Source organism: Notamacropus eugenii, chromosome 1, assembly GCF_028372415.1.
Source record: "Notamacropus eugenii isolate mMacEug1 chromosome 1, mMacEug1.pri_v2, whole genome shotgun sequence".
In the NCBI taxonomy this organism is placed as follows: domain Eukaryota; kingdom Metazoa; phylum Chordata; class Mammalia; order Diprotodontia; family Macropodidae; genus Notamacropus; species Notamacropus eugenii.
Genome location: NC_092872.1, coordinates 361,214,763 through 361,237,832, shown reverse-complemented (window position 1 = coordinate 361,237,832; position 23,070 = coordinate 361,214,763). Strand labels below are relative to the sequence as shown.

Sequence of the window (23,070 nt, the reverse complement as noted above, 5' to 3'; positions counted from 1 at the left end):
CTTATTTTTTTTCCCTTTTCTGGGCATTTTCCCAGCCAGTGACTTGACTTCTGAGTGTCCTCTCCATACCCACTTTGCCTCCAGATCCTCCCAGCCAGAGCTTGGGGTCTGAGATTCAAATGCTGCATCCCAGCCTCAGGGCTTTGGGTGGGGGCAGGGCTGCTGTTCAGTGTGAGATCAAGTTCAGGTGCTCAGGTGGGGGCAGGGCCGCCAAACGGGGCTCAGTTCTCTCAGGGGGTTTTTGCAGAGACCTTCAACAATGGCTCCTAGCTCCTGCCTCCTTTGAGAGCCCTTGTCTGCTCCCGCCTCCGCTGTTGCCTCCCGAGGGGGCCTGAGTTGTGGGGGCACCCCACTCCTCTCTCGACCCGCCAAAGAGACCCTCTCACCGACCCCCATCACCTGTGGGTGGAGGGACCCATGCAGCCGCTGGAGATTTTGTCCCTGAAGTCTGCTCGGATCTGCTCCTCTCAGTGCTGCGTGGCCACGGCAGGGCTGGGCTGGACTCTGCGTCCGCAGTGCGACAGACCTTTTGCAAGAGGTTTGCAGGGCTCTCTGGAACAGAAATCTCCTCAGCTCCACCTTTCTGTGGCCTCTGCTGTTCCAGAATTCACCGGGAATTCTTTTTTACAGATGTTCTATGGGCTGTAGGTTCGGAGCTATGTGTATGTGCGTCTTTCTACTCCGCCATCTTGGCTCCTTGCTCTGTCATTCTTAAAAATAATATTGCTGTTACCATATAGTGTTCACTTGGTTCTACTCACTTCATTCTTCATCATTTTGTGCAAGTCTTTCCATGCCTTTCTAAGATCATTGAACTCATCATTTCTTATATATAGCACAGTAGTTTTCCATCACAACCATATACCATAACTTGCTCAACTGTTAACTCTATTACTATTACTATCTATAAATGTCCCTCCATCTTGGTTTTTTTTAAACCATTTTCTTTCTTGACTTTTCTTTTTACACTATCTCTGTTACCTTAATTTCCCCCCATTCCCTCCTCTGCCCAACCCGTAATTTCAATCCACACACTTCTCTGAAAGTTCCTCCCTCACCCTGTCACCTAGTTTTTTCAACTCTCTGCATGTTCAGAAGACTTTTATACCCTTCCAGATGCATGTGTTTTTTCTTCTTTGACCCAGATGAGAGTAAGTTTCCAATGTTACCAGCTCTCCACTCCTACCTGCTTTTTCTCTGTTTTAGCTTTTCCTTCAATTCCTCATTTTTATAATATAATTGTTCCTTTTTAGCTTTTTGGACCCAATTTTGTTTTTTTAATATCACTCCATCATGCACAACTCAGCCTCAACCTTTCTTTCAGTCTATGTTAGTAGTGATAATAATTTTAAGAATACTGATAATATTTTAACATATATGATAAGCAAACAGTTTGACCTTAATGAGTGCCTTATAATTAGTCTTTAATATTTTCCTTATATTTCTTCTGAATCTTTTATATCAGATTTTCCATTGAGGTATTTTTTTTTTGTTACAAATGCCTGAAAGTCTTTCAGTTCATCAAATATCCATTTTTTTTTTTATTCAGGATTATACTCAGCTTTTCCGGGTAAGTTATTCTTTGACACAACCCCAGCTGTTTTGCTTTTTGAAATATAATGTTCTGAGACATATGTATGGTCTAGAACCTGCTGGAAAGTCAGAATGACTTGAGTTTGAGACACTTAACTAGCTGTGTGACCATGGGCAAGTCACTTAATCTTTCTCAGTTTTCTGTTGTCTGTAAAATGAGTGAGTCCATGTTCTCACAAGGTTGTTGGAAGGATCAAATAAAGTACTGTACAAACTTTGAAGTGCTATATTAATGATAGCTATCATTACCTGAAACAAATGCCAGCTAATCCGTAAAGAAAGTTTGGTTTTCATGTTTGTTTTTAGAAATATTGGGTTTCTCAGTTTCTAACTTTTATAACTTTCAATATTTTTTCTCCCCTTTAAAATCTATATAGAGCTTCCTAAGGAACTTGAAGATATAGAGTTGGTAATAGGATGTTCACCCTTTCAATTTTACTTTATTACTGAACCGTTGTGTAGTACTATATATTTTACCAAGTACTTTACACTTATTTATTCTTTGCAGCATCTTTGAGATAAATCATTTTACACATGAGGAAGTTAAAACTCAAGAGGTTAAGTGACTTGTATTGGGCCACACAGCCAGTTAGTTATTATTATGCAATTATATAGCATCTTTTCTCTAAGGAGCTCATTGTTCCTCCTGGAAGAGAAAGTAAATATAGGGTTTGAATGACATTTAGAAGCATAACTCAGTCATTGTACTCTTAGACCCTTCCCCTTCACCTCCTCTATGAGATTATCTGCAGAATCATGCTACCTTTCTTTCCATAATCTACTAGTTTATTTCTTGCTACCTACAAACATATTCAGGTTTTCTCTTAAGCTGTCATGCTATATATCTGATTTTCTTTCTAAAGTCCTAGAAAAAGCCGTTTGCACTCATTGCTTCCTCCACTCCTGCCACTCCTTTACACCTTTCAGTTTGTCTTTTGACCTCATCACTTAACTGAAATTTCTTCAAAAATAAAGGATGACAACAACCACTCTCTAAAATTATCAGTGGTATCTTAATTGCTTTCCCCATCCCAGTCTTAGTCCTTCTTATTCTTCTTGGACACTCCCGTCTGGGTCTCTGTCATTGCTACCCCCTCATTCTGCTTCTGGCTATTCTTTCTCAGTCTCCTTTGCTCTACCATCAGTCATATATTGAACCTTAATTGTCACCTTAATTTTCTGTCCAGTGCCCTCTTTTCCTATGGGGTTCATAGATCTAGAACTAAAAAAGGCCTTAACAGCCTCTTTCATTTTAGAGATAAAACTGAGGATGAGTAGTTAAATGCTTTGCTCAGGATAAAACAGTTTCTGAGATAGGATTTGATCCCTGATCTTCCTGACTGTAATTCTGCTGCTCTTTGTACTGCTCTATACTTCATCTCTTCTTCTACTTCCACACTTTCGTTGATCTCATCAGCTCCTTGGGGTTCATTGTCATCTCTGTGCACCTAGATTGTACATTGTCAGCTTTAGCCTCTTTCCTAAGCTCTGTTCCTTCACCAGCTGTCTGTTAGACCCTTCCTGCATGTCTCATAGTCATCTCAAACTCAACAGGTCCAAGACTACTCATTATTTCCCCTACCCCCTTCAAAGCTTTCCTGTTTCCTATCAATAGCATCACATCAGTGGGGTACAGAATTAAAGGAAACTTGAAGTAATATAACTGTTTAGTAATAAACCACTTAATAGCATCATTAGACAAATTATGCTATGTTGTGAATTCAGGGTAGCTTACATTTGCCCAAAAGCATTTTCATGTCTATGGAACAACATTACCTGGCTGCCAGCCAGTAGAGAGTTTTCCCACGATAACGTTCTGGCAGAGCCTACAAGTTATAGACCTATGTTTTTTAATTCACACTTATTCCAATAAACAATTATTTTGGTGATGTTTCCAAATAGGGTAATGGAAGTAACACAAGTGATGAAAATTCGCAGCTGATGCAAAGCCTTCAGTTTAAATATTATTTCTATGTATTCTACCATCAGGCTTTTTGTAAGAGTTGTTAATGAGAAGCAACATTGAATAATTTGAATTTTTCTATTTCTTCCTACTTAATCTCTTGTGGAGGTAGAAAGCAGTAAAATTGGCTAAAAGGCAGAGAGCAGTAAAGAGAGCTTTAAGTGAAAAACTACAGAAAGGCTTCTGAGTAATCTAGAATTGACCATTTAATGCTATTTTATGGAAATTGGATCATCATGCTAAAGTGAAATTCCATATTGAGTAGGACTCCTTGAATATCTTCCAGTGACATGGATTGTGGGAACTTTTGCTTGGCTTGAATAAGCCTTTGTGAAATCCAGGTTCACTTCTGCATAATGGTTTTCAAATTTTTGTTGAATGAATGAATTTAGAACATAGAAAAAAATGTACATATTGACTTAACTGTATTGGAAATTGGCATATTTGAGTTCATGAATAGGCATAACGTAGTAGAAAAGACTCTGGTCTTAGATTCAAGAGACCTAGGTTCAAGTCCTTGTTGTGCCATTTATTGACTGTACATGGCTGAAAACTGCACTAAGACTTTTGGGATATTTGATATGAACACATTCAAGTAACTTCCTTTTAATTTTCTCATCTCTAAAATAGATAGTCCTTAAGACCTCTTCCTGCTCTGATATTTTAGCTATATGTTATTTTTTGAAGAATTCAGGTTATCTTATTTTAAAGCATTTTACTTAGGAGGTATTCAGTGATAGATACCTTGAGGATAGCTATCCAAGAAGGGCTTCCATTCGTATCTGTGTTTTAGTGTCATAGTACAAGATTGTCATGGTTTCAGATCTGTAAGGGCTTCAGATGCCATGAGGTCCAACACCTGCATTTTATAGTTGAGGAAACTAAGGTTGGGGGAGCTTCAATGATTTACCTGGGTCTTCTTAAACAGCATGGGCCAGACTCTGGAACAGGTCCTCTAGGCTTCACAGAGTTCTTCATTGAGAAAATACTTTTCTATTAATAGATATAAAAAGATTTCTGTGGGCATGTCAGATGGGGGCATGTGTTATTACAGAAAAAAAATTTCTATTTTCTTATTTTGGGCCTTTCCACTAAAACTTATTTTTAAAAAAATAGGTCTTTTCAATTAAAATATATTAAAATATCTTTATTTTCCTGCTTCATTTGTTCATTTTGCAATTTGTCCCCTTTGTTCCCTTTTCATTTCTTCTTTTAATTATGTCTTTATGACCTTTTTCTTAAAATAAGTCTGTAATTACATAATGTCCAATTAAATAATATGTACATTTTGAGGGACTTTGGTCTATGTCCTCTAAGCTCATTCTGTTTCTTGAAACCAGAGTATGTATGGTATTGTGTAGCACTATAGCTGTATGCCCTACTAGCATCGTTTAAAAAAAATATATATGAAACTTGTTTGTAAAAATACTAAAGAGTCACATAGGGAGGTAGCGTAGTCTAGTAGAAGGAAAACTGAACTAAAAGTAAAGAGTTCTGGGTTTGAGTTCCTATAACACTTCTAGTAAGCAAATTAAACCATGGTTTCTTGACCTGTAAAATGTGATTCTACTTTCATCCACCTATCTTGCAAACTTTTTGTGTGAGAAATGAGATAGCTCTTTTATCATTTCCTTGGAAGGTGAGTATGTATAAATTCAGACTGTAATAATTTTCATTTAATTCAAGAACACATCAATTTGCAAATGAATGCAGTAATTTGTACAGTGAATTTAAGGGGCTCTAACTTATATATACATAAGGAAAAAAACAAAGCTAGTCTATGTACTTTTTCTGTTTGTATTCAGAGCTAATAATTAGGTCTTAATACCTGAAATACATTTGAAAACTTGAAGTTAAAAACAAAAGGAAAGGCATAAATCAGTGGTAGGAGAAAGAGCCTCTGTACCAATTTTGAAATATTACTCTCCTTTCCTTTTTCTTTTGGGGGGGGGGGCGTGTTATGTCAAGACTGGTCTTTCCTCAATTTACAAAATCATTAGCAGTTCTGGGAACGTAATGTTAGGTCAAAGACAGGAAAAAAAATTGGGAATTACTCTCTAATTTGGGAGACAACTAAGAAGTGGTGTTATTACTATTTATTTTGTTAGCAGTTATTCTTTGTAATAAATGACTTTAAATGTTCATTTCTAATCTTCACTTTTGTAAAATTTTAGAAAGGCCCTTTTCAAGTTGATTTTATTAAAAGGAAGAATGTTTTTCTCTTTTCAGTGCATTATCTTTTCCTTCCTCCCTCTCCACCTTAACTCATTTTTACATATTTTTCCTTGGTTAAAATATCTTTTTCCTCAGACATATGCAACATAAGATATCTTTCCATTTTCCTTCTTTCTCAAGTCTGATTGGAAGTCCATAAACATTGAGACAGCCCAATAATGATCTGTTGACCCATTAAGTTGGAGTTTACACATACAAGGATTTTTATTTTTTTTCTGTTAAAAACAACTTTGTCTTTATTTAACTCTTCTTTCAGTCAGTTCTTCATACTCTTAGTAAGCCATCCTTCTGATAAATACAACTAATTTGCCTTCCAACTTCCCCACTGAAAATAGGCAACTTACAATATAACCAAATTTTACTTCAGCACAGTCTCACAGCTATAATGTAGCACTATTGCAGATAGTTACAAAATATCTTTACTTGAAGTTTTAGTAGTAGTAAAATAGATTTTAAGAATATGGATGTTAATTTGCTTTTTCATTTATTTTTTCTTTAGTGTATATGATACAATATTTAACTATGTTTTTCTAATACAGAAGAGCAAATAGACTATGAATCCAGCCATACCATACTTAAATCCTTAACTTGTAAAAGACGTTTAATCTCCAAGTACCTTAGTTTCTTTCCCTGTACAAAGCAAAGTAGAATACTTACTAATTGATGCCTGAGACAATTGAGAAGTAATGTGGTATCACACTTTAAATGATAAATCATAGAATCTTTATTTGGGTTTGTACTCAGATGCATGTTAAACCAGTATTTGATACTTTCTATTGATTTTAATACTGATACGTAATACTGCTATTAAATATGCAAGTTTTTTTTTTTGTAGACTTTAACTAGGGAAATCAATAGTCTAAACTTCCTGCATAAGGAAAAGTTGGGAATAAGATGCATACTTGAAATGTGGATTAGCAGAGTTCATTGTATTTTACCTAACATATGAAGCTTATAATACATGTGGTTTCCTTTATTGGATAAATGATGTCTGATTTCCATTACCACGTTATTGACCTGTATCAGGATGAATAAAGTTACATTTTTATTAAATAAACTTGAAACAAGGTAAATATATTATGCACTTGTGTAGAATTTGTTGTATAACGTTTTTTTGGTGATGAGTATTTAAAATCTGTCCTATTATAACCTGGAGAAATGTATTCTCTCTTGTGTGGAAAGCAATACAGTGCTGAAATATTCCTCCTTAATTTTGATCAGAATGAACAAAAGTGTCTGTGTTTATTCCTGCCTAATGCATCACAAATCTGCTGACATGCTAACCTTGGAGTCTTGGCTGGCGTTAATCAGGCCTGTGCACCGGCAGGAAAGATGTACCTAATGCACTCCATCAGTGCAGTTTGCATATGGAAGTTCTCACAGGGGAGCTGCCCTGTGCCAGCTGAGGGTTACCTGCCCACTGCAGTTATTGTATGTAATTATCGAACCAATCTGTTCAGCCCAGCAGGGTTTAGATGGTAATCATGAAGCAACACTTTGGAAAAAGAAAGATGTAAGGCACTCTCCCCTTCTCTCATCAGTTATGTGAAGTTCTAACCACTCTTAAAGCTATTTTAGTAAAGTAATACCTCTCTATACTGAGCTGTTAAATGAATGCCACTTAAAGTTTCTTAAGGCTTAGTCAAGTTGTTATTTTTGCATTTGTTATTTATATCCTTTTGGAATATTATACATACATATACACATACATACATACATATTTCTGTCTGTATTTTAATCTTTACACAGCTACCTTAAGAATATTTTTGAAACAGTTGGATTAATTGTAATATACCAGATAATAACAGTTCTGTCCATTTGGAGGTTTTAAGATAATGTGGCTTGAATAGAGTTCAGCTTTCCTATGTAGTTCTCTTTGGAATAGAACCCATGGTTGCTATTAGGAAGAATAACAATGTGCTGTCAGCAGGTGTTAGACTTTTTTATAGTTGTACAAAAATGGCCTGAAGCAAAAAAAAAAAAATTCAGATAAAGTTTAACTTAATGTTAATTGCTAGAAAATATAAATGAGGACATTTGTTATACTGTGGGATAGTGAGATTTTGTGTGTATTGAATTATTTACCAAATGATGTAAATGGACAAGATTCCTATGAAAATTAGGGATAGAGTGGGTATAAAATTTGCAATTATAGACATTTAAATTTTAAAATTCACATTGAAAAAAATCCAAGCTAAGAAATTTTTGAAACTTCTTCTGTGATTCTTATACCTACATAATTCAAAAAGAATAAATGTAAGACACTAAATGAACCAAGTAATACAAATGTAGTAGGAACAGGAATAGAAAAGAATGAAAACAGAATGTCTAAATTAGCTCTTGACTATATGAATCAACTGGAAGAAAAAATAGGAGATGGGAAAAGATTTAAAGATCAAACCTATTTTTGAGAATTGAGGAGCAGGCCTCTCTCTTTAAACCTAAACAAACCATTATTCTGTGAGGAAAATGTTAAGGCTTGATATTCAAGCTTGGTGGAGTTCTACTGACAGTCTTTTGTAACAAAAACCTAAAAGTTACTGTTGGTCAGTCTCCCTGACTAATAATGTCTTCCCTAGAAGATTGCCTTCCATCTGAGATTACTTTTCATATACTCAGTATATATCTTGTTTGTACATAGTTGCATGTTGTACCCTTTTTTAGAAAGTGAACTCTTTGACAACAGAAACCTGATTTTTGCTTTCTTTTTATCCCTAGCACTTGTCCCAGTGCCTGACACATGTAGTAAATGCTTTATAAATGATTTTTAGCTGACTAGAATTCTTTTGATAATTCTATTTGAGTAGTCAGTGATATTTTGTGATAGATAAAACAAGTAGATGCATAATATTTTTGTATAAAAAGTGATTTCCTCCTCCAGGTGTGAAATAAGGTTAATAAAAAGAGTTAGCAGTAAAAAAAAAAAAAGTATCTTTCTGCTACAGTATTTTAAAAGAGATGCATTGTATGTTTCCTATGTGACTTGTTTCCAGAACTTTAAAATCAATTTAATAATATTTTATAGATTATATAACACATATTTGTATTTTGTTTTGCATGGTAGCACAATCCTTTATTCATATGAAGTAAAGTGCTAAATGAATAATTATGATGTATAAATGTTGAGATGGCTCTACAATTCTTTATTCATATGAAGTAAAGTGCTAAATGAATAATCTGATGTATAAATGTTGAGATGGCTCTTATACTAGAGAGATAATGTGGATAAGAGATTAGAGATGTGATTATAATATGCTTTCAACAAGCTACATATACTATTTATATTACTATGATGTGGCAAATTTATCTATTCATTTATCACTTGTCAAACCAATATCTCTTTCTTTTTACGTATTAGAAGCGAAAGAAAGAAGTAGAGGAAAGCATATCATCAGATGCTGAAGACATGGAAATTTCACGTCAAAATATATTGGAGGGATCTCAAACTCGTAAGTTGAACACAATCTTCCTTTACTTCTTCCATAACTGACACTTGGATTTTCTCTTCATAGACAAGCATTGAAAGCATCTGTTTATGCGAGCGTATTAACTTATAATGTTAAAATGATTTGTCGTGAAAGTAGTTTTCTTAGTGAAAATACCAAATATTTATAGCATTTTATAATTTTCAAAATACTTTCCCATGCAGTCTCTGATCTAATTCTCATAATAACCATTTGGTTTAGATAGGGTAGGTTCTTTCTCCATTTTACTCTTGAGAAAACTAAGTCTTCCTTTCCTTTCCTTTACACCTTACATGTGCTATCAGCATATTTGTCATTACTTTGAATTGTTACTTTAAAAACATCAGTTGTTTAAGGTATCTCAAAAAGTGTTTTCAGAGCTACAATTCAAGCTAAATTTATGTAAAACTCCATGTATTCTTATAGTCAAATTATTTCCATTCATAGATATTTTGTGGGAAGATATGGTAGATGTTTGCTCTGCATGAAACCTGCCTATACCCTGAACATTATCCCTAACTTTTCATTCACAACCAGTTTCTCATTTATTACCTGATACTTTTGTACTTTTAAACAACACTCATATTTATACTTGAGATATCTCATATAGGAGGTATATTTAGTTAATACTATGGAGGGTAAAGGTAAGGAGAGTAAACATTCCCTCTTTACATCCTGTTGCCAGCTTCTATCTTCCCACTGTTCTTCTCCTTCATTGTCTTGTTCATTTTGCTGTGTAGAAAGTGATACATTTGAAGGATTATTGCATCGAGGCATATATCAGCCAGAGACTAGCAGCAGCAGCAGCAGCAGCAGCTACAACAGTGAGTGGAAGAAGAATTTAGTAATAAATATAGGAATAATTATATACCTTAAATTTTGGTATAAGTGACAGGTTTAGCTTAGACACAAGAGTATTGTAGGAGAGTTGATATTTAAGTTCTTATATTATTTCATAACTATATAGGAAATACATGGTTGTTCTTAACTATACATGTGCACATATCTGTTGTACATGCAAAGTAAATTAGGAACATTTTATTTAATTGAAATTTCAGTTGTAAATCTGAATTTTATATATCTTTTCTTAACTAAAGAAATAGTAAAGGTATGGGGGAAAGAATAGGAATAAATACTTCTGAAGTTGGGGAGCAATTCAGATATTTAATATTAAAACCTTGAAATTAGTTGAAAGAACTCTGAGTTGAGAAGTTTAACCAAACTCTTCCTTATTCATATTAGTACTTTAGTTTGTCACATCTAAATGTCCATTTTTCCTCAGTAACTTATCTTTTCTCTGAAATCGCAGACTAGTTAAGATAATCTGATATCCAAGTGCTCATCAATCAAATAAGCTTCAACTGAGATGGCACAGTGATGGCAGCTACTTGAGAGGGATGTTCTGAGGAGAAAGATTTAACATTATTCACCAGGTCAAGAAAACTTTATGTAGAAAAAGGACATACTTCCATTTTGTTTGCTGTGTACATAATACAATTCATTTTGCGTCTTGAGGCTTTCACATTTAGTGTCATAAAAGTATTTCAAGAGTGCAGTTACCTCCATCAGTAGTTCTAGAAATGTCACTTTCTTCATTAACAATTTTATTTTCAATCACAATTTGTAGTTTATAATATGGTGGGAGATTTTGCTCACCATGGTTTCTTTTAGAATGCTATACAAGGCAAAATGGGAACAGCTTTCTTTTAATATCTATTTAGACCATTTTAAAATATGTATTATTTCCCTGATATACCTAAACTCATTTTGAATAGTTGGTGGTCCATTGTGTAAGAACATATTCTGAAAGCTTTCAAAGTGTGTATTGTTCAGGTTTTCACTAAAAAAGAGAGGGGGTGATTGGGTTTGTTCTCAAGAACATAGTTCTCTAATATTTTTATTTTTATGTGAGACATAATTTTTACCAGTTGAAATTGTTTTAACTAAAAGTTCATTCCCCTCAACACAAAATAAACTTTAAAAATCATGTCTATTCACTGTCAGTGCTATTTTTTTCAGAATTGTAAAAATTGATTAATGATACTATAATATATATGCACATATATACATATCCATATATATGTGTGAGTGTATATGTGTATGCATATATACATGTATATATATATGTTTTACTCCCTGCTGTTATTGAAGTATTTTTAAAAAAACTTGAACTTTGGGACCAGAACTAAATAAAGAGATTAACTGCATAGTATATTTGGTGAAACAAAGAAGTTTTCAAGAAAAAAACCCAAAATGTCAACAAATTTCCCATGGTCCAGAAAAGCATAATTCTATGAAGTTCTAAAGAAATTAGTTTTATTTTTGTTCTTTATGTAAAATATAGTCATTTCTGATATTCACCATTACTGATAAAATTACAGAACCTTTCCAAATATTAAGAAAATGTGTAAAACTCAGTGTTTGAAAAAGGCAAAAGATATTTCAATATGACTGTGAAATATATAATATTGGGAAATTTGTTGACTTAAAAAAGTAGTGGAGAAAATGTTAATAATGTAAATTAAACATAAAAGTGTGTCCTGCATTTTCAGAGAACTAGTTGTTAAACATTTACTCCCATGATGTGTGGAGATCATTACTAATTTGTCATTTGCCTGGTAATGTAACCGAAAGGTGATATTTTGATGATTTTTAAAACTATTTTTTTACTTCCTCTTCAAAATTCAAAAGCAATTTCCAAGTTAATGTAAACAGTTATTTTAGTGAATGAATTAGAAACATTTTGAATATATGAAGGAGAATCTCAAAAGAACTGAAAGAGAAATGAACAGATTTGGCACACAAAAATCCCAAAGTGGAGGAAAATCTGGCAGAATTATTATTATATACCCTTACAAGTTGATATTTCTAAGAGTGAAGAAGAACCAAGACTAAAATAGGGAGAATAAGGTAAGACTTGAAACCAGTATTTGTTGTATCCATTATATTTACCACTGCCTCATCTGGTGAGATGGGTAATGGGCCTTCTTCCAAATGCCTTGATGTTAGAGGATATTCCAAGCTCTGGAGACTGAGCATTCTCTAGCCTGGGGCTCATGAAAAAGTACCTTTCATTGAATAGACATTCAACATTTGTTGAATGAATGAATGAACAACTTAGTACTAAAACATTTATTAAGCATCTACCATGCACCATACACTCTGCTTGGTAATAGGGATATGAAGACAAAAACGAAAACTCAAAATGAGTGTCTGCTCTTAAGAAGCTTATTATGCATTAGAAATTTATTAGTAAATGATTCTATCCTTATTTTCTTTCCCCAGAATAATCTTCCTTTCCATAAATTTGGTCATGTAACTACTGATCAAAAAACTTTAGTGACTCCCTAATGTCTTTCAAGTAAAGTTCAGATTTCTCTATCTCCTATTTAATCAAGGTCTTTTACAACCTGGCATCACCCTACCTTCCTAGCCATATCTAATACTCTTCCTAAGAAAAGCCTAGGTCACCCATTACATCCTGGGTTATCGCCAGTTGTTTTGACCTTTGTGTTGCCACTGAACTCCAGTGACTCTGGAGGAGGGAGCAAGGCTGATGACTTGGCATAACTTTGCTTCACTCAAATCCACTTTACATGCAAGTCAAGATAGCACGCTTGTGATGTCATAATGGACGAACAATAGCAATAACCAAAAACTATCATCATGTACAGGGGGAAACTTTAGAAGCTTTTCTATAAATGCAGGAGTAAAGCAAACTTATTCTTTTCCCCACTCTTATTTGACAGAAAATTTGAAGTATTGACAATAATAAGAAAAAATACAGTCAAAGAAGAGACAAAACTATCCTCGTTTCCTAGTAGCATGATATTCTATGTAGCAAATCAAGAATCAGCAAAGAAACTAGTTGAGACAATACTTTCAGCAAAGTAGAATACAAAAGCCAAGAGAAATTAACAGCCTTTCTAATACTGTAGTATTATTGTTGTAATACATCTAGGAGAAAATAATAGAAATGGAAGTCCCATTCAAAATGACTACAAAATAGGCAAAAATCTGATTCAGTCTACCAAGGTACATTTAATGCCCATAAAGATATAAGTACAAAATGCTAACCTAAATTAGCTAGGATTATTCAGTGCTCCTGGCTGGGTCATGCTAATATAATACAAATGACAATACAGCGTAAATGAATTTATAGTGCTGTACGAAACTACCAAGTGATTATTTAACAGAGCTTGAAAAAATAAATAACAAATAAGAAAGAAAAAGCATCTTTAATATCAAGGGAAATAATGTGAAGGTAAGGGAAAGGAATGAAAGAAATAGCACTTCCAGATCTCAAATTATACTTAAATCGGTACTCATTAAAACTATTTGGTACTTGTTCAAAAAATGGAAAATAAATCCACAGAATATACTAGTTAAGGAAGAATTAGTTGGGCTCAATTATATTGTTCAGCAAACCCAAGAATATAAATTACTTAAGTGAAGAACACCTTATTTGGAAAGACTTGTTAGGAAATGTGGAAAATAGTTTGGCAGAACCTAGGTTTATATCAGGGCTTTTAAGCTTTTTTATTTTTAATGGACCCCTTTGGCAGTCTGGTGAAGCCTATGAACCTGTTCTCATAGCAAAGTCTTTAAATGCATAAAATTACTAAGGATTACAATGAAAGCCAATTAGTGAAATATATTCATCAAAATTTTTGAAAACAAGTTTCATGGATTCCAAATTAAAAACTTCTGGTTTAGATCAGCATCTTATGCCATATGGCACAGAAAGGTCAAAATAGATATATGTCTTCAGTACAGAAGGAAAGATCGTTAATCAAACAAGGAATAGAGGCAATCAATCTCAAAAGATAAAATAAATAATTTCAGTTATATGATATTGTAAAGTGTTTGCATGAAAAAAGTGTATGTATCTAGGATAAGAAGGGAAGTAGCCAGTTGCGGGAAAGGTCTTTACATCAGATACTCTTGTTATGTCTAAGATATATAGAGAACTCATGCAAATATGTTAAGACCAAAGCCATTCCCCAGTGGATAAGAGGTCAAGAGATATGAGCAATCAGTTTTCAAAAAGAGAATTGTAAGCTATTAACAACCATATGAAAGTGTTCCAAATGCTATTAATAAGAGAAATACAAATCAAAACAACTGTGAGTTTTCACTTCACTTTCAGCAAATTGGCAAAATGACAAAGGATATGGAATTAGTATTTTGAGTGCTTGTGGAAAGACAAATTTATGATATATATGTAATAGTGTCTTAATATATGTAATACTATGTTACTGCCCGATAAGAAACAATGGATATGATGAATAATACAGAGAAGCATTAAAAGACTTATCTGAACTATTACAAAGTAAACTTAGCCAAACCAGAAGTAAATAAATAAATATGTGTGTGTGTATATATATATATATATATATACGTATATATATATATATATACACACACACACACACACACACACACACACACACACACACACACACACACACACACATATATATGTCTATGTATGTATGTATATGGAAGGAGGGAGGAGAGGGGGACAGAGACAGATAACAATGTAATGAAGAGAACAGCAAAACAGTATAAATTGAATGTTGTGAAGTCATAAAAAGTAGAGTGGTTCTAATTTATAGATATGAGAATGTACCTCCCGTCTTTTTTGAGATGAGAGTGACTTCAGGTTTGGGACACTTCATGTAATATCTTGATTGATTATTGGTTAATTTTACCTAACTAATTTTCTTCTCTTTTTAAAAAATTTGTTATAAGGGATGGCTCTCTGCAGGGTGAAAGAGAGTATGTTGGGAAATATGGGTAGTGTAAAACCCAAGCTTATCAATAAAATTTTAAAATGAAAGTACATTTTCAGTGTTCAAGTTAAGTCTGTCATGATATCAAATGTGTCTTTTTATTCTAAATGTTCATTATGGGAGAATCAGATAAATTCCAATGGAAGAGATTTCATCATCTCAGGACAGCCCCAAATCCTGCCAGGGTTTAAGACAATATATTTGGATTAAAATCCCTTGCTCTTTCCATAATAGTAATAGTAGCCCCTTACCTAATTCTGAGCTGCTGTTTATATTTTGTAGCATTTATTTTTAAATTTTATAATAAATTCTAATTTTAAATAATTCTTCCATTTTTTACACCTCTATAAGTCAGATGTATTCTATGTAATTCAAATTGCTGGTGAAACTATGAATAGAAAATTAGCTTTCTCTCCCTCTCCCTTTCTGTTTTTCTTTTCCTCACTTCTTCCCCTCCCTCCTTATCTATAAAAAAAGGTAATGATATCTGTTATGCTTGACTCTTAAGGTTGTCATGAGGATCAAATGAGATAATATTCTTAGCATTTTGTAAAACTTTAAGGCCTTCATCAAGGCTTCATCAATGTTAGTTATTATTAGTACCCTTCCATGTAGTTTGTATTAAAGGTGTAGGAATTTTGTATAAGAATATAATTTTCTCAGACATTATTGTGGGTTGTATTTTGGTTTTCTAATTTGTATTTTTCTCTTATTTTAAAGGTTCAAGAACCAGAAGGAGACTCCTGAAGTAGAATGAATACAATAAGCCCATATACTGAATTTGCTTCCTTTCTCCTTTCTTCAATAATGATTCTTTTCTTCTTTCTTGTGTTGTGTTTAATTTTCATGTGAATCTTGGGAGGAAGGGAGGTGGAAATATTTTTAAATTCTTGTGTCTTTGAAGAGTGTTTAGAGATTTTTATTAAAATAAATACTTCATATAATTTGTTATGCTTTAAAGTCCAATTTATGAAATGTTCAAATCATATCATCATTTAATGTGTTTTGTGACATCCTGAAAATGTTTATGTTTCTGAAGTTAAATGTTAGCAGGTGTTACTTTAAAAGAAAACACTGTAGAAGCAATTTGATGCTTTGGGCGTTGTACAAGGAAAAATTCTCAATATACGTAACTATATTGGAGAGAAAGTAATGTGTTTCATATGTACTTAACTCTATTTTGATCCAGTATAGGTTGTTTTTTTTTTCCCCTCCATGGTAGACTTAATTATCTGTAGAATTTTGAAAGGGAGTCTTTCTCCCAAGTAAAGAATACTTGGGCTTTTGAAACATATATATTTTTTTTGCCTTGAAGTTTATTGTAAATTTATACCTTTGAAATTTAGTAATCAGTGAATAGATATTTTGTTGAGAGCTTATGATTGTTGTTTTAATCATTTTTACCTTTAATATTGTCTCTTATATAGTAATACACAAGCCTCTAGGTATTAGATAGCATACACGACTTAGTTAATTTATCTTCACAAAATGCTTGTTGAAGGGGAAGGTAGAGGCAGATATTTGTCCAGATTTCATAAAAGAGAAACTGATACACTGCAGTGTTAAATGAATTGTTTATGGTCAGCAGCAAAAAGGAACCTGTCTCCCAAACCCTAGCATTCTAGTTTAGTTCATCAATTAAAGTAATCAACACCACCTTGTCTTAGATATAGCTACAGCCTATCAGTCAGCCAAGAAAATAGGAGATTTAAATAGGTAATAAAGATTTCTTGCATTTGAGAAAAAATAGGTAATTCTAAACATTATTTGATTCATATATAAATTTATTGTCATATCAGTGAACATTCAGTGAGCATTGATACAATTCAGTTTTGTAAGCCATTTAGTAAACACTTAATATGTGTACAGCAAACACTATGCTGGGTGCTGGCACTGTGGAAAATAGAAGAAAACTCTGATGGTAAGAGTTCTGGCACTTGAGGAGTGTACAGTGTACTTAGGAAGATAAGGCAGTCATCTAGTTGGTGCAGTGCATAGAGGACTGGACCTGGAATCAGGAAGACCTAAATTCAAACCCATTATTAGTTGTATGACCGTGGATAAGTCATTTAACTTCTATCTGCCTCCCTTTGCTCATTTGTAAAATGGGGATAATATCACCTACTTCCCAGAGTTGTTAGGCTCAAAAAAGATAATTTGTAACATGCTATCTAAATGCTAACTATCATTACTAATATATATACAGAAAGTTAAATAATAGTGTTAGAAAAGTTATAAAGAGTTATGTGATTAATTGCTAAATGAATAGTATAGGAGATAAATGCTATAGAAATATTCAGTTGAGAGAACTCATTGTGAACTAGGATGATCTGAGGAAGCTTTATTAAGATGTATTTCTCCTTTGATGAAATAGTTTGTAAATAGGTATACCCTTCTAAGACATCTGTATGAGATTATTTGCCTTTCTTATTTTAGTGCGTATATACAACTATGCAGATTTAATGATTCAGAATTAAATAATATTGAATATATATATATATATTGAATGTGTTTGTGTATGTTTAATGAGATTTAAAACAATATAACTGAGATTTTTTTAATGTATTTAAATAATTCCAACAATTCCATTCTAAATGTTATAGAATTTAGAATTGGGACATAAATCATTTTTCCCTGATTTTAGGTCTATGAATAGTTTTTTGCTTTTATATCAGACTGTTGTATGAGATAAATGTTTGCCTTTGGTATTTTCATATTTTAAAATCCTCCCAAATCTAATTTATACTCATTTACAAAATTTTTGTTGTTGTTTAGTTGTTTTTCAGTTGTGCCTGCCATTTGGGGTTTCTTGGCAGAGATACTAGAGTAGTTTTTTTATTTCCTTCTTCAGCTCATTTTACAAATGAAGAAACTGAGGCAAACAAAATTAAATTACATATCCAAGGACATACAGCTAGTAAGTGTCTGAGTCTAGAATTAAAAGGTCTTCCTGACTTCAGGTCCAGCAACTCTACCTAGTTGCCCCCATTTACAAAATAGAAAATCATGATTTGGGAGGAGAGTATCACTGATTTCTGCAGAATACCAGATTTCAGTCATTAGAAATGTTATGGTCCCAGGTTTATTTGTAACATCTAAATCACCTCTCAAATTATTTTTTAAATGCATTGAGGCTTAAAATAGGAAAAAGATGCATGCGGTATATATTTTGTGTACCCTACCCTTTTTAATTTTCCAAATTACATCAGTGTAGTAAAACCTGTTGGTTAAATATTAAGGAAACAACTTCTTTTCACATATTGTTTTTAACAAGTTCTGGCACTTTATCTAGTGTTACTGTATTGGCAGGACTGTAGGAATTAATGAGAAACTAACAGAATTTGCTTATTGCAAACCAGTGAACATTTATTAATTGCCTGTGATATACAAAGCACTATCCTAGTCATTAGAGATACAAAAAAAGTCCCTGCCCTCAAGATTACATTTTACTGGGACATACTCTTCACAAATCAAGAAATACAAGGTTATTTGAGGAGGGAGGAATATTAACAACTGGAAATAATCAGAAGAAAACCTCTCAGAGAAGATGGGACTTGAGCTAAAAGCCTTGAAGGAAGGTAGGGGTAGAAATGAGGGTGTACATTCTAGGCATAAGGGGAGAGTTACGCTGTTACATGAGAAGCAGGAGATTGGGGATAAGTGCAGTTTCTCTAGAATATAGAATGCACAAAGGGGCTACTGTGGAATAATTTTGGAAAAGCAGGATTCAGATTGTAGAGGTCCTTAAATTCCAGGTTTATATTTTCTCCTTAAGATAAACCCTAAAAAAGGGTTTTGAGCAAAGAATTGATACGGTCAGACATATGCCATACAGAGATTATTTTGGTATCTGTAAGAAGATTGACTTGTAGAGGAGAAAACTGTTTAGGGGGCTCTTTTAATAATCCAGGAATGAGATAATGAGGATCTGAACTAGGGTAATGGACACATAAATGTAGAGAATGGAGAGATTGAAAAGACAATTTAGAGATTTAATCAGCAAGACTTGGCAACTGACTTAGTAGAGTGAGGGCAAAGGAAAGAGGAGTCAAGAATTGACCCAAAGGTTGCCCACATAAGTGCCTGGGAATATAGTTTATACTGTTTTAGGGGAGTTTGGAAAAGAAAAAGACTTTGGTAGAGTTGATTGCTACTGTTTAGATAAGTTGCATTTGAATTATTAAAAGGTTAACAAGTAGAATACTATTGTGCTATAAGAAACGATGAACAAGAAGACTTCAGAGAGGCCTGGAAAGACTTATATGATCTGATGCTGAGCAAAAGGAGCAGAACCAGGAGAACTTTATGCACAGCAATGACCACAGTGTGCGAGAGTTTTTTCTGGTAGGCTTGGATCTTCATAGCAATGCAAGGACTTAAAAAAAAAAATTCCCAATGATCTTCTAAGGCAAAATGCCTTCCACATCCAGAGAAAGTACTATGGAATTCAGTCGCAGAATGTGGCAGATCATTTTTTTGTGTGTATTTAATGTTTTTGTTTGTTATATGATTTCTCCCATTTATTTTAGTTCTTCTACACAGCATGACTATAGTGAAAATGAATTCAATAGGAATGTATGTGTAGATCCTATATAGAATTGTATACTGTCTTGAGGAGGCAGGGGAGTGGTAGGGGGTATATATGCAGGAAAAATCTAAGTTTTATGGTAGTGATTGTAGAACACTAAAAATAAATAAATAAAATTAATATCAAAAATGGTTAACAGGGTGAAGATGTCTAGCAGTCAGTTGGGGATGTGGCATGAGTTCTGAAGAAAGATTAGTCATGACTTAGAAGTCACGTAAAGATGATAATTGAACACATGGGAGTTAAGAGATCACACACCATGGAAGAGTCTAAAGAGACAGGAGAATCAGGACATAGTTTTGGAGGATACTTATTCTTAGAATTCAGAAATCACAGAATTTCAGAGTTGAAATGGACCTTAGTCACCATTTAAATCAACCCATTCCAAAAAAAAAGAATACTCACCATAATATATTAAACAAGTGGTTGTCCAGTGGTTGTTTAAAGACTTTCAGACAGGGGAAACCCAAGTCATTGATAAAATTTGTTAAATAGCCCAGAGCCAAGTACAGATCCTTGGGTTACTCCATTGGAGACCTACCACAATGATATTGCATTACTAATAACCATTCTTCAAACTGAGCCATCTAAACTATTTTGAATTCATTAGTACTTTCTGATGTTTATAACATGAATACTGGCTTAATCATCTTCCTTACTCAACACATATATGGTTGCCCTCCTCCTCCTCCCTAATGACCTATAATAACTTTTCAAGGCAGTTCTCTTAATAAACTTTTCCCCACCTACTCAAATTTATTGTCATCTAGTCTGCATCTTTCTGTCTTCTCTGGAAGAATAGCATGAGATAATAATTGAGCCAGTGTTTCTAAGAACGTAAGAATCAGCATATTGAGTCTCTTCTGACAGCAACACAGACTCATAAGAGGACATGCTTCCCCCTCATGATATTAACCTTAGATGTTACTACCACCAAGTTTTGGCCACCAAACTTTATCATAAGGGCTCAGTACATAATGATGTCTTAATAATATCATAATGATGAAAACCCTTAATGTGGTTGTGCATGACAAAAACCTAGCTGAGCAGCTGAGTATTCTGTCACATTTTGAAGTCTGAGGAATTTTAGGTTTGGACTGTAAATCAAAATATTTATTTATTACTATCTTTGACAGTGTCAAGATTTAACCTCTTTGGAACTCAGTTGCCTCAAGAAGTGTTTGGTAATCCAAATTGGCCTTTCTGCTCTAAATCCATAACCTTGAGATTTAGTGTTGATTTTCCTTGATTACAAGGAAAGAGAAAAGTTTGGAGCATGTAGTAGCTAGCAAGGACAGAAAGCTGGACCATATTGGGGAGAGCTTTACATACCAAACAGAGTTGTTTGAACATTACTTAGGCGGAAATGAACCACTGAAGATTTTTTTTTTTAGCAGAGGAGTGATTTGACCAGATCTAGTCTTAAAGAAGATCAGTATGACAGTGAGATGAAGGATAATATGGAGTCAGGGGCACCTTTTTAAAAAAAATTTTTTTTAGTTTTCAACATTCACTTCCATAAGATTTTGAATTCCAATTTCTTTCTGCATCTCTCCCCTCCCCCCACCCTAAAACTGCATGTAATTTGATATGGGCTCTACATATGCATTCATATTGAACCTATTTTCACATTAGTCACATTGTAAAGAAGAATTGGAACCAATAGGAGAAACCATGAGAAAGAAGAAACAAAAAAAGAGAGAGCAAATAATATGCCTCAATCTGCGTTCAGACTCCACAGTTCTTTTCTGGATGTGGATAGCATTTTCTACCATGAGGCCTTCGGAGTTATCTTGGATTCTTGCATTGCGAAGAAGAGATAAGTCTATCAAAGTTAGTCATTGCACAATGTTACTGTTACTATGTGCAATGTTCTGGTTGTGCTCACTTCATTCAGCATCAGTTCCTTCAAGTCTTTCCAGGATTTTCTGAAGTCTACCTGCCCATCATTTGTTAGAACAAAATTTACATTCGTGTACCACAACTTGTTCAGCCATTCCCCAATTGATGGGCATATCCTCAATTTCCAATTCTTTGCCACCACAAAAAGAGCAGCAATAAATATTTTTTGTATGTGTGGGGCCTTTTCCCATTTGTGTGATCTCTTTGGGATACAGCCGTACAAGTGGTATTGTTGAGTCAAAGAGCACGCACATTTTTGTAGCCCTTTGAGCATAGTCCAAATTGCTCTCCAGAATGGATGAATCAGCGCACAACTCCATCATCAGTGTATTAGTGTCCCAATTTGCCCATATCCTCTCCAACATTTATTATTTTGTCAGGGGCACCTTTTAAGAGTGCCCCTGACACATTACGTTATTCAATTATTTTTCATCACTTTACAATCATGTCTGACTTTTTGTAGCCCTATTTGGGGTTTCCTTAGCACAGATACTGAAGTGGTTTGCCACTCCAGCTCATTTTGCAGATGAGGAAACTGAGACAAACATGGTTAAGTAATTTGTCCCAGAGTCACACAGCTAGTAATTGTCTGAGTTCAGATTTGAAGTTGGCTCTTCTTTGTTCTAGACCTGGCACTCTAGCCACTGTATCACCTGGCTGCCTTATAACACAGAACTTAGAGGAAAGATTTTGTAGAGGTGAAATCAGCAGCTCTTGGTAACTCATTGATATGAAGGGTGAGGAATTGGGAAGAGCCAAAGGTAGCACAAAGGGTTTGAATATAAATATAGTGAGTTAGTATAGTGAAGTTTCAATGATAGATAGGTCTAGATCTATTTTGCTTTTCATGTGACAGTGTGATTATTTGGTGGCAATGACTTGTAAGCAATCAAAACTCATATTTGGAGCTCAGAGGAGAGGTTAGGATTGATGGTGCAGTCATGGACATAGATTGTTAGGGGACAGGGAATAAAGAGGAAAACCAAAAACAAATTTGGAAAACATCCCCAATAAATGGTTAGGAAGAGGTGAAGAGATAGGAGGAATTGTTAAAGAGCTAGGCAAAGTGTGGTATATCTAAAGTTAAGCGCAGAGGGAGTGAAGACAACAAAAGAGCTTAGATATCTATCAGATGATTCAGAGTTTGTTTTTAAGATCAAGATTGAAAAATGTCAGTAACATTATTGAGAGTGATTTCAATAGAATAGTCTGAACAGAAACCATTAAGGGGCTGAGAGAGTGAAGAATAGGTAGTGAGAAATTATAGTAGGTATAGACAACTTTTTCTAGGAACTTGTGCCTGAAGATAGAGAGAAATAGATCTTTACTGGCATAAAGCTGACATAAAGAGGTCAAAAGAGAAGGCTTCTTAAAATTTTATTTTTTAGTACTTTTTAAAGGGTGATGTGAATGTCTTTATAAGCAGATATGAAGAAACCAGTGGATAGGAATGGATTTTAAAAAAACAAAACATGAGAGAACAACCTAATGTTTGCTAAACCTGAGAATTTAACACTTGAGGATAATTCC

The 23,070-nt window shown here is 33.9% G+C and overlaps 1 protein-coding gene across 5 annotated transcripts in view; it reads left to right on the top strand.

Moving 5' to 3' along the window:
• The window catches only part of VRK1 (VRK serine/threonine kinase 1), a 139,358-nt gene extending 123,364 nt beyond the window's left edge, over nt 1–15,994 (top strand). For 3 of the 5 annotated variants that reach the window (XM_072630286.1, XM_072630288.1, XM_072630287.1), the window contains exons 12-14: nt 9,150–9,240; nt 9,996–10,079; nt 15,771–15,994. In XM_072630286.1, the coding sequence (XP_072486387.1) occupies nt 9,150–9,240; nt 9,996–10,079; nt 15,771–15,802 (207 nt within the window). In that variant the 3' untranslated portion in view covers nt 15,803–15,994. Of the gene's footprint in view, nt 1–9,149; nt 9,241–9,995; nt 10,080–10,564; nt 11,243–15,770 lie in introns of those variants that run through there. The other 2 variants (XM_072630289.1, XM_072630290.1) reach the window with 2 other exon arrangements.
• The last annotated feature ends 7,076 nt before the right edge of the window (nt 15,995–23,070 follow it).